At 41.4% G+C, this 12,373-nt stretch overlaps 1 protein-coding gene across 1 annotated transcript in view; it reads right to left on the bottom strand.

Moving 5' to 3' along the window:
* The window catches only part of ITFG1 (integrin alpha FG-GAP repeat containing 1), a 312,588-nt gene that overhangs the window by 229,178 nt on the left and 71,037 nt on the right, over positions 1-12,373 (bottom strand). The window contains exon 7 of the mRNA XM_030204383.1: positions 2,270-2,331. Within this exon, the coding sequence (XP_030060243.1) occupies positions 2,270-2,331 (62 nt within the window). The remainder of the gene's footprint in view (positions 1-2,269; positions 2,332-12,373) is intronic.

Here is a 12,373-nt window from a genome sequence, read left to right as displayed (position 1 = left end):
TTGGTGGCTGGAAAGCACACTGCTGAGTTCTTTGCACCAGGGGAGGTTTGGGCCATGGAGCACTTCTGCTGGCAGGGCATGGGCATCCCCACCAGCCATTCAGGGTACTGCAGTTTTTTTTGTTGGGGGGGCCCTCCAAGATTCCCCCTCCCCGTGGCTACGCCATTGTTTTGAATGTTAAAACCACAATTGTTAAGAAAGCCTATCACAGGGGTAGGCAACCACAGGCATCGAAGGCCACAACCCAGTCAAGTTTTCAAGGATTCCACAATGAATATGCATGAAATTGATTTGCATGTCCTGCTTCCATTGCAAGCAAACAGATCTCATGAATATTCATTGTGGAAATTTTGATAACCCAGCTGGGTTGTGACCCTCGAGGACCGAAGTTGCCTACTCCTGCTATATCATCTGAACGTTCAGTTCGCTTCCTTGAAAGTCTCTCTCTACATATTTCCATAGCATAGATCCATTTCCATGGGTACATTTTACATATTTTACTGAATGAAATCTGGAACTTAACTGGTTGCATGAACATTTATAAGTGATGATGTCACTTTCACAATAACAATGAAAGTGCAGTGATGCAGTATATGAAGATTTGTACTCTTTCCTCTAAAGATTATTATCACTATGACTAGGATAATACTAAATTTAAGAACATTTATACTGGCAAGCATAATCCCTATTTTAACTTTTCAGCTCATTTAATTCTATACAAGCTTCACAGTTTTTTTCTTTTTTATTATTATCATATCACTTTGGTTTAAGTGTTTTTTCACATCTACTAATAATAATGAAGAACAAGTTTACTCAACACACTCCAACAGCACTTGGTTATGTTTTTAGAGAGTTGTCATGTTAGAATTTGGAGTTTTGCATTTGGGTCTATATAAAAGTGCATTTTATATTTGTAAGCTTGCATTACTCAGAAACTTGGCACCCGAGTTTCCCAGCTGCAACGTCACACTATTGCTAGTACTGAATTATAAGTGGAGCATTATAGCTTCAATTACTTCACTTTGGCAAAGTCATGTTTAAACCGATATTAAAATTAAAAACATCTAAAACTAGGGGCACAAAGAAGAAAGTTATATTTTGAAAAGATTTCTTCTTCATAAGCTATCGTGCTGAGAAATTAAATGACAGAAATGTTGTACAACAGCTGACACCACAACAGGAGGCCTGTTAACATGTTCATTAGGGTAGACTGACTGGTGTTAAACTGGCAGTGATACTAAAACCCCCCACAGAGGAACTGGTACTAAGTGAACCATTTCCTTTCATAGGATTCAGCAGCTTGAATGCAGGAGGACAACTATAGTTTCTTAATGACAACTGTGTCAAGCACCATCTATGTTTATATATTTTATGTATGTGTTCAACATAAATCATAGCAGAATACTCAAAGGGCAATTTTAGAACTGACTGCATGAGTGGATGTGGCCATTGTTACGTGTAAATAGTAGCAGGTTTGGAGGGGAAATACACGTATAAACCTTCCCTTCTAAAATTGCCACTTACACATGCCTCTAGCAGCAGCTCACACACTTGAATATTTATGCTTTAGAGAGAGCATGAAAATATGGTAGAGATGGCTGATGGGAGATATGATTGAGTTCTACAAAATCCTGAGTGGTCTAGAACGAGTAGAAGTGAATCAATTTTTTACTCTTTCAAAAAGTACAAAGACTAGGGGACACTCAATGACGTTACACGGAAATACTTTTAAAACAAATAGGAGGAAATATTTTTTCATTCAACGAACAGTTAAGCTCCGGAACTCTTTGCTGGAGGATGTAGTAACAGTAGTTAGTGTATGTGGTTTTTTTTAAAAAGAAGGTTTGGACAAGTTCATGGAGGGAAAGTCCATAGTCTGCTACTGAGAAAGACAAGGGGAAGCCACTGTTTGCCCTGGGATTGGCAGCATGGAATTTTGCTACTATTTGGGTTTCTGCCAGGTACTTGTGACCTGGATTGGCCACTGTTGGAAACAGGATACTGGGCTAGATGGACCATGGGTCTGCTCCAGTATGACTATTCTTATATTTTTGTGTATATTTCCCTGAATTTCAATGTATACTCTGCGCTATGCACATGTGTAAATTCTGAACCCCACCCCCGAGGATGCAAATTAAGCAACTTATAAATGTATGTGCACAGCTAGCAGTTTAGAAATGGATTTTTCCATGTGTAAAATCCAGTTTCAAAATGTAGAGAACCTTTCTAAAATTATCTCCTATGTGTTCAGATTCATGCCATTTCTTACCATGTTCTTCCATATCTCAAACTGAATTTCTCCAGATTCTGATGAAGTAGTCAGGAACAAATCTGAAAAGACAATTTAGATGGACTTATATGAGGATAATAATTTGGTTTCCAAATTCACCTTCATTCTTATGGAAACTATAGGAAGTTATCAGTTAAGAACTTCAGGAGACAAGTTCTAACTACATTTGGTAGTTATTAGAGACATGGCTCAATCAGTAGCTGGCAATTTCCCCTATCCATGAATAGTCACTTAAATTCCGATTGTTCAAATTAATGAGATCTTCAGGAAGGGGCACTTCATTCAACTGACTTGTGCCATGCATGCATAGAAGGTAAAGCGAAGACACTTACCTGTAGCTTCTGAGGACAGAAGACTTTATAATCTCACAATTGGGTAATGCAATCTCGCATTGCATGGTCCCGAGCTTCTAACAAGCTTAAACAGAGCTTTGTTGAGCGTGAGAGCTGCTCCACTGCACATGCGCGAGTGCCTTCTCGTCTGCCGTAAGAGTGCGGTTACCGCAGTAAGACACTACAGCATAAAAAAAGGGAAAAATAGGAGACAACTCCAAGTGGAGGTGGGTGGGTTTAAGAGAATATAAGACCTGCTGTCCTCAAAGAATTACCAGCTACAGGTAAGTATCTTCGTTTTCTCTGAGCACAAGAAGGCCATGATTCTCACAACCGTGCTCAGCCTGTAAGCCAGACTGTAGTTTTTGCCCACCAATCAATTGGCTAGAAGGAACATGCCATATCCTGACAGCCTCCTGACACAGAGGGCGTGATCTAGAGCCCACCTGCTTGTTGGTTGAATACATAGCAACCTGATTGTCCATTTGAAAGAGTACAATTTGGTGAGACAGCCCATCTCTGTGAAAGACTTTACAGAGCTCCAGATCGCCCGGAGCTCCAGACTGATCTGGGGATCTGTTTCGTAAGAACCAAGCTCCTTGAGTGTGAAGCCCATCCACATGAGATCATCAACCCAGGAGACATGCACCCATCATCAGAACTTTTTTGCGGCTGAGGGAATTTGAAATGGCAGTTCCAGAGTCAAACTGGATTGAATGGTCCACCATAACAGCCAGCTTACAAGCTCTGGGGACACTGGGATGACATCTCTTCCAGATCTCCTGTGGCTTGGCACCACTTGGAGACTAGAACCCATTGGGCTGATCTCATATGAAGGTGTGTCATAGGTGTCACAAACTGTGGACGTCACGTGGCCCAACAACCTCAACATTTGCTGAGTCGAGACCTGCTGAGAGGCTCGAACCTGAGAGGCCAGTGGAACTAGAGCATCTATTCTCGGCCCTGGGAGAAAGGCTTGAATCTTCTGCATATTGAGCACGGTTCCAATGAATTTCAATTGCTGGGCAGGGCTAAGGTGTGACTTGAGGTAGTTTAAAACAAACCCTAGTATCTCTAGCACCCGAATAGTCCTCTGTGTGGACTCCTGAGCACTGAATAGTCCTCTGCATGTACTCCGACGTGTTCTTCACCAGCCAATTGTCGAGTTAAGGGAACACATGCACCCCAGCCTGCGTAGAAATGCTGTGACTATTGCTTGGCATTTGGAAAAGACCCTGGGAGCTGACATGAGGCCAAAAGGCAACACGCGGAACTGGAAGTATTATCAGGAAATGAAAAGAGAATAAAACAAAGAATATCATAATGCTTCTATATAGCTCTGTGGTGTGACTGCATAGTGAATACTGTGTAATTCTGATTGACATCTCAAAAAAGATGTAGAGAAATTAAAAAAGGAATACAGAAGGGCAACCAAAACAATAAAGGGGATCGAGCAACTCTCAGACGAGGAAAGGCTAAAGAGGTTAGGACTCTTCAGCTTGGAGAAGAAATAGCTGAGGGAAGATATGATACTGGTCTATAAAATCCTGAGTGGAGTGGAATGGGTAAACATGAATCAATTGTTTTTTAAAATACACAAAGAGTGGAGCATATGCCGTGAATTTACAAAGCAGTAAATAAAAGAAAATATTTTTTGCTCAATAGATACGTAGCTCTGGAGTTTGTTGCCGGATGATGTAGCAAAAGCAGTTAGCGTAGCTGGGTTGAAAAAAAAAGGTTTGAACAAAGTTCATAAACTGTTTTAAAGATAAACCTGGGGAAAGCTACTGCTTATCCTTGGGAATACATAATATGGAATGCAAGATAGTTGTGACCCAATCAGCCACTTCTGGGCTTGATGGACCTCTGGTCTGACTCAGTATTGCAATTCTTATGTTCTCTGTATGTAGTAAATATGAATGATGGTAGAAAAAGATCAAATAAACTATCCAGTCTGCCTAATCATTCCTGTCCACACATCCAAGGATATATTCCAACTACTAACTAAAAAAGAGTCACTAATTGGATATCACTGCTTAATCAATGCAGTTTTTATCTTTAATCCTTCATCCTCTTGGTAAGATAAGCATGCAAGATCTCCCAGTTATCTTATGTTTCAATCATTTTTATTGATGACATCCCACATGAAATATATTCCACTTGCCAAATATACAAGGACTTAGGCATGTACATATAGGTTTGTCAATTAATACATAGAACTACATTTGTCATCAAACTTTTGTATTAATTCCTCCCCCCACCCCTTGATGCGGGAGTTAGCAGTATATACTAGCATTACCTAACCCAACATGTTCCCAGAAATCCTGGGGAAAACACAACCTTACTTCATACTCTACCCTTCTCTCCCCGTATGTTCCCACCCGTAACCTCCGCTCTCAGAACAAATCACTCCTATCTGTACCTTTCTCCACCACCGCTAACTCCAGACTCCGCCCCTTCTGCCTCGCATCACCTTATGCCTGGAACAGACTTCCCGAGCCCATACGCCATCCCTGCCCATTTTCAAGTCCTTACTCAAAGCCCATCTCTTTTCCCTTGCTTCTGGCGCCTAACCACCTTCCCCATTCATGATACCTACACTGACTACATAGTTTGTTACCTTTAGATTGTAAACTCTCTTGAGCAGGGACCGTCCTTCCCCATGTTTAAACTTGTACAGCGCTGCGTAACCCTGGCAGCGCTATAGAAATGCTAAGTAGTAGTAGTAGTATACTATTTACAATTAACCTTTTGCCACCCTTCCTTCTTCCTACTTGCTGTACAGTTTAACATTTTAAGTTTGCCAACTTTTTAACAACCATTTAGTACATCAATCCTTCCAACATTATCAAAACTACCATGCGGCAACATCCCTAATTAACTACTAATCTCCATACTTTTCGATTGGTCTGATTTCTCCCAGTTATCTTATATCCAGCACCCTCTTCATTTTAAACCACATAATTAAAAAAAATATTAGTTTTTTTTTTTAGGAGCTCAGTACAACTCCATTTAACAAAATCAAAGAAATTGCTCAATCAAAATCAGGCAAAGGTAATAGACCCCACAAAATCAAAGGCAGTAGATCAATGAAATAAACAGAGAATATAACCTATAACTTTATAAAATAAGGGAGAAAAGCAGGACTATTTCTTATGCTTTGCCCCACGGCCATAGCCTTCAGGATGACATTCTTTTTGAAGTTTCCAGTTTGTTAAATTTTAGGATAATGATTATATATTTCTTGTTCCAGTACAGTACAGTTGGAAGAGTAGGTACTGAATTATGAACGAGCTAAGGACACGGATCAATGTTGAATAAAATCTAATGTTGGTGGGAATAGGTTAGGGGTATGAAAAAATAGGGTTGTATTCATGGTTTGTTTTAACAAAAACATTTTTTAATAAGCTACCAATACTGTGATCAATGTCTACATATCCATCCTAATTTGATGATACTAAATTGGTGGAGTTGGATTCTAAACCCCAAACAGATTCTGCAGCACTGACTGCCCAAACCGACTGTCAGTCGGGTATCCTGCTGAAGGCAGTAGTTAGATGTGAATGTGTGGACTGATGACCACATTGCAGCCTTGCAAATCTCTTCAACGGAGGCTGACTTTAATTGAGCCACTGATGCAGCCATGGTTCTAACATTAGGAGCCGTGACATGGCCCTCTAGAGTTAGCCCAACTTGGGCAGAAGTGAAGGATATACAATCTGCTAGCCAATTTGAGATTTTGCGTTTTCCGATGGCGACTCCCCTCCTGTTGGGATCGAAAGAAACAAACTGGGTGGACTGCCTGAAGGGCTTTGTCCGCTCCACGTAAAAGGTCAATGTTCTCTTGCAGTCCAAGGTATGCAAACTGCTTTCACCAGGGTGGGTATGAGACCGGGGAAAGAATGTTGGCAAGACAATTGACTGGTTCAAATGGAACGCCGACACAACCTTCGGCAGGAACTTAAGGTGCATGCGGAGGACTACTCTGTTGTAATGGAACTTGATATAAGGTGCATGCACTACCAAGGTCTGAAGCTCACTGACTCTACGAGCTAGCCACCAAGAAAACGACCTTCAAGGTCAAGTACTTCAGATAGCAGGAATTCAGTGGCTCAAAAGGACCTTTCATCAGCTGGGTGAGAACGATGTTGCGATCCCATGACACTGGTGGAGGTTTGACCGGGGGCTTTGACAAAAGCAAACCTCTCATGAAGCGAACAACTAAAGGCTGTCCAGAGATAGGCTTACCCTCTACACGGCGATGATAAGCACTAATCGCACTACAGTGAACTCTTACAGAGTTGGTCTTGAGACCAGACTCTGACAAGTGTAGAAGGTATTCAAGCAGGGTCTGTGTAGGACAAGGAAGAGGATCTAGGGTCTTGCTGTCACACCAGACGGCAAACCTCCTCCATTTGAAAGAGTAACACCTCTTTGTGGAATCTTTTCTGGAAGCAAGCAAGACTCAGGAGACACCCTCAGAAAGACCCAAGAAGGTGAATTCTAAGCTCTCAACATCCAGGCCGTGAGAGCCAGAGACTGGAGGTTGGGATGCAGAAGCCACCCCTCACTCTGGGTGATGAGGGTTGGAACACTCCAATCTCCACGGTTCCTCGGAGGACAGCTCCACAAGAAGAGGGAACCAAATCTGACACGGCCAGAAGGGAGCAATCAGAATCATGGTTCCGCAGTCTTGCTTGAGTTTCAGCAAAGTCTTCCCTACTAGAGGTATGGGAGGATATGCATACAGGATGCCTGTTCTCCAATGCAGGAGAAAGGCATCTGATTCTAGTCTGTCGTGGGTCTGAAGCCTGGAACAGAACTGAGGGACCTTGTGATTGATCTGAGTGGCAAAGGGGGTGCACCACGCTCGGAAGATCCTGCGGGCGACACCCATGTCCAGTGACCACTCGTGAAGTTGCATTATCCTGCTCAGCCTGTCGGCCAGACTGTTGTTTACGCCTGCCAGATAAGTGGCTTGTAAAAACATGCCGTGATGGCGCGCCCAAAGCCACATCTGGACGGCTTCCTGACACAGAGGGCGAGATCCGGTGCCCCCCTGCTTGTTGGTGTAATACATGGCAACCTGTCTGTCTGAATCAATTTGATTTGGTTGGACAGCCGGTCTCTGAAAGCCTTTAGAGCGTTACAGATCACTCGCAATTCCAGGAGATTGATCTGAAGACCTTTTTCCTGAAAGGACAAGGCTCCTTGAGTATGAAGCCCATCTACATGAGCTCCCCACCCCAGGAGGGATGCATCTGTCGTCAGCACTTTTTGTGGCTGAGGAATTTGGAATGGATGTCCCAAGGTCAAATTGGATCGAATCATCCACCATTGCAGAGAATTCCGGAAGTCGGTGGACAGTTGGATTACATCCTCTAGACTCCCCGGATCTTGATACCACTGGGAAGCTAGGGTCCATTGAGATGATCTTATGTGTAGGCGTGCCATGGGAGTCACATGAACTGTGGAGGCCATGTGCCCTAGAAGTCTCAACATCTGCCGAGCCGTGATCTGATGAGACGCTGGAACTATGGACAGCAGGGACAGAAGGTTGTCTGCTCTTGCCTTGGGAAGAGAAGCTCGAGCTGTCTGTGTTCAACAGAGATCCAATGAATTCCAACTTTTGAACTGGGGTGAGATGGGACTTGGAGTAACTGATCACGAACCCCAGTAGTTCTAGCACCTGAATAGTCATTCGCATGGACTGTAGAGCGCCTGCCTTCGAGGTACTCTTCACCAGCCAATCGTCGAGAAAAGGGAACACATGCACTTAGTAATATTCAATAACCATTATAGTTTTTGTTTTAAACTTCATTTTTATTAAAGTAGTGTCAAGTGGGTAAATTCTAACTACAAAAGGGATGTGAACATGGATAGGGCACATGTGAGTCAGAGGCATGCCCAGCACTTATGCGTTAAGTTTACAGAATACAGACAGCTATGTGCACAACAAACATTTAGTTGCCGACATTTACACTAGCCATTAATATGGTGTAAGTGGCTGAACCTAAATATTGATGAATTTAATGCCAACTTCCACTAGCATTCTATAATGGCAATTATGTGTGTAATATAGAATTCACATTTAATGTGCATCATCCTGGTGCCTAACTTTAGGAAACCTGTAGAAAATTACCAGCCCCCCTCCCCCCCACTTCTACCACTTAGTTCAGAGTGAGTTCTGGTACAGACTGTATTGTGATATTGCTCCAGAACCTTATGTACATAAAAATCACCATCCTGGGACAGACCACGCCCAGTATCCTGTTTCTAACAGTGACCAATCCAGGTCTCAAGTACCTAGCAAGTTCTGTTCCCTTGAACCCAAATACCATGACAAGCTGTCCAGTTCTCATGCATTGATATTTATCAGGTGTTTGAATTACCCTGTCTTCTCTCTCCTGTCTCTTCTTTCATGTATGGTGTGCATACTTAGACCATTAATTCTCATCTTATGGGAATTTTGGAGAGGCTGTAATTCATTTTGTTTTTGGTATGTGGGAAATTTCAGATTCATTTGTACAAAAAAAATTGGAAAAAAAATGCTATGAAAATAATAAAACAGCATCAGAGATCATACTACTAGTATGCAAAATAAATTCTCTTTTACCTCTGATTTCATTGTCATTTATCCTCATCATCAATTTTTACACATTTCTCTACCTCAGTCTTCTCAGTTGCAACTGGATAACTAACATTGCTTTTTCTTCATTCATCCCACTAAATGAACTCATGCAAAATTCAACTGTCACATAATCCGCCTCCTTCGTAATGATAATTAAATATTTTAGAATAACAAAGTAGCATATGAGTATCTTGAAGGAATGAAAAACATAAGATTATTCTTCTGTGAATCTCATTGTATATTATCGGTCTTTATTCTGCATGAATCTAACTTCTTACAAAAATTATAAAATGTCTCCTTTTTCAAATGTAGTTTATGTTTCTTTTATGCAACAGAAATAACTAACACAGATCCTTTCTGAACTATGTGTTTGTATAGCAAGAGATTCATGGTTCTGATATACCGTCTCTCTTTGGCACAACCATATTAAGCCTTAAACCATCCATTCATATTTTGAAGTAGAAAGTACAATATTACCAGATAAAATAAAGTCTTAATAAAGAAAGCGCAACTTGCTTGTGCCTAAAACTCTTCAGCCTTTTGGAAGCATCAGTCAAACTGACAGTCCAATTAACCAAACTCTAGTTAATTAAAACAAGGTACAGACTACCTGGAAAACATTCTCGTAGCTCTATTTACTTTAATGTTAACATAATGACGACGCAATGAAAATTTTACTCATTGCATATACATAGAAGGCTTTAAGATGATAATTTGGCTCATTTGAATTTTAAAAGAGTGTTAATCCTTTTGCATTTTAAATCTAAAGTACTCAAGATGATGTATAAATGTGTAATACTATGCTATAAATACCATTTCTTCTTTAACTCTGATCAGGTGTTTCTCGTATAGATTAAGAGAGAGATTTTAATAAAATAAATAAATAAAAGAATTTGTGACATTTATATCCCACATTATTCCAAACAAGTTTGACTTAAATGTGCGTTACAATAAACAGTACTGGATACATACCTAAGAAAAATGCATAAGAAAGTAATTTGTTGTAAGAATCCAAGTTTATAATTCGTTAAGGGCTCCTTTTACTAAGCTGAGCCATTAGTGCACAGCCATTAACAAAAATTAGCAAAAACTGCCTACACCTATTTTGTAGATGGTAAGGGCTCATGCACTAATCCTGTGCTAATCAGTTAATGTGCAGTAATACAGACACACTAACTGATTAGCGGAGAAACTCCCACTCTCCACCTCTCAGACACACCCCCTCAGCAAAAAAATAAAATTTATTAACACTGGGCGGCTAGATGGCATATGACGTTTAATGTGAGCAAGTGCAAGGTGATGCATGTGGGAAAAAAGAACCCAAATTATAGCTACGTCATGCAAGGTTCCACGTTAGGAGTTACGGACCAAGAAAGGGATCTGGGTGTCGTCGTCGATAAACACTGAAACCTTCTGCTCAGTGTGCTGCTGCGACTTGGAAAGCGAATAGAATGTTGGGTATTATTAGGAAAGGTATGCAAAACAAGTGTGAGGATCTTATAATGCCGTTATATCGCTCCATGGTGCGACCGCACCTTGAGTATTGTGTTCAATTCTGGTTGCCGCATCTCAAGAAAGATAAAGTGGAATTGGAAAAGGTGCAGCGAAGGGCGACTAAAATGATAGCGAGGATGGGACGACTTCCCTATGAAGAAAGACTAAGGAGGCTAGGGCTTTTCAGCTTGGAGAAGAGACGGCTGAGGGGAGACATGATAGAGGTATATAAAATAATGAGTGGAGTGGAACAGCTGGATGTGAAGCGTCTGTTCACGCTTTCCAAAAATACTAGGACTAGGGGTCATGCGATGAAACTACAGTGTAGTAAATTTAAAACAAATCGGAGAAAATGTTTCTTCACCCAACGCATAATTAAACTCTGGAATTCGTTGACAGAGAACGTGGTGAAGGCAGTTAGCTTGGCAGAGTTTAAAAAGGGGTTAGACAGTTTCCTAAAGGACAAGTCCATAAACCGCTACTAAATGGACTTGGGGAACAATCCACAATTCCAGGAATAACATGTATAGAATGTCTGTACGTTTGGGAAGCTTGCCAGGTGCCCTTGGCCTGGATTGGCCGCTGTCGTGGGACAGGATGCTGGGCTTGATGGACCCTTGGTCTTTTCCCAGTGAGGCATTACTTATGTACTTATGTGGTTTGCACGTGCACATTGCAAGACTACTGTAGGATGCCTAGGCTCATCTCGCGGTAAGCCCTTCTAAGCTGCACTATGCATGCACTAGTAGTTACTGCAGCTTAGTAAAAGCATTCCTAAATAACGTTTATTGACAGTCATATTTCTAATTTCTGAACTGTGGTTTATAAAAAATTGTATTTTAATATAAAAGTGTTACTAAACCAATAATATCAAATACATTTTTTAAAAGATGTAACCAGAGCAGTTATGACATGTTCCAGCAAAGGTAAGGGAGTGTCCCAGCCAATACATGCACATACACGAGAACAGTGACAGACACCAACATCTGTTGGAAATCATCTATAGCTGCAGCTTTATTAGTCATACTAACAAATCACCTCAAATTTGCACACAAGCCCTTCTAAATAACATAATTTCAACCTGTATCAAAGATTGAATATTAGGAAGGGTGAGGAGGAATAACTTTTTTGGATGCATTGGGACATCACCTCTGGACTGGTGACCCACTGCAAGTAAGAGATATGGCCCTTCTGTACTGACAAGGCACAACCGCCCACCGTGCACAAGCTCCCCAAATCTTGCTACAGCTATACCCAAGATCCTACTACTATTACTTATCTTTTCTATAGTGCTACTAGATGTACACAGCACTACAGACTAAACATATATGAGACAGTTCCTGATCAACAGAACTTACAATCTATTCAAGACAGAAAAACAGGACAATTAAGGGATTAGAGAATTACTTATTTTGGGAATGGGTCAGTGGCGTAGCTAGGGGAGCGGCCCATTCCCCCAAATGGAGTTCTGCTGGCGCCAGTGCCTATTTTTTTCTCAATGTGTTGCACTGAAGATGTGCGCCGGCGGAAGTCCGCTCTTGTGCCACTTTCGCTTCCCCCGCGCCGCCAACCTGGCTCCGCTTCTGGAATGGGTATTGAACAAGCAAACTGGAGTTCAGAGTTAAA

This window comes from Microcaecilia unicolor, chromosome 5 (assembly GCF_901765095.1).
Source record: "Microcaecilia unicolor chromosome 5, aMicUni1.1, whole genome shotgun sequence".
NCBI classification, from domain to species: Eukaryota; Metazoa; Chordata; class Amphibia; order Gymnophiona; family Siphonopidae; genus Microcaecilia; species Microcaecilia unicolor.
This window is presented reverse-complemented; position numbering and strand designations above follow the sequence as displayed.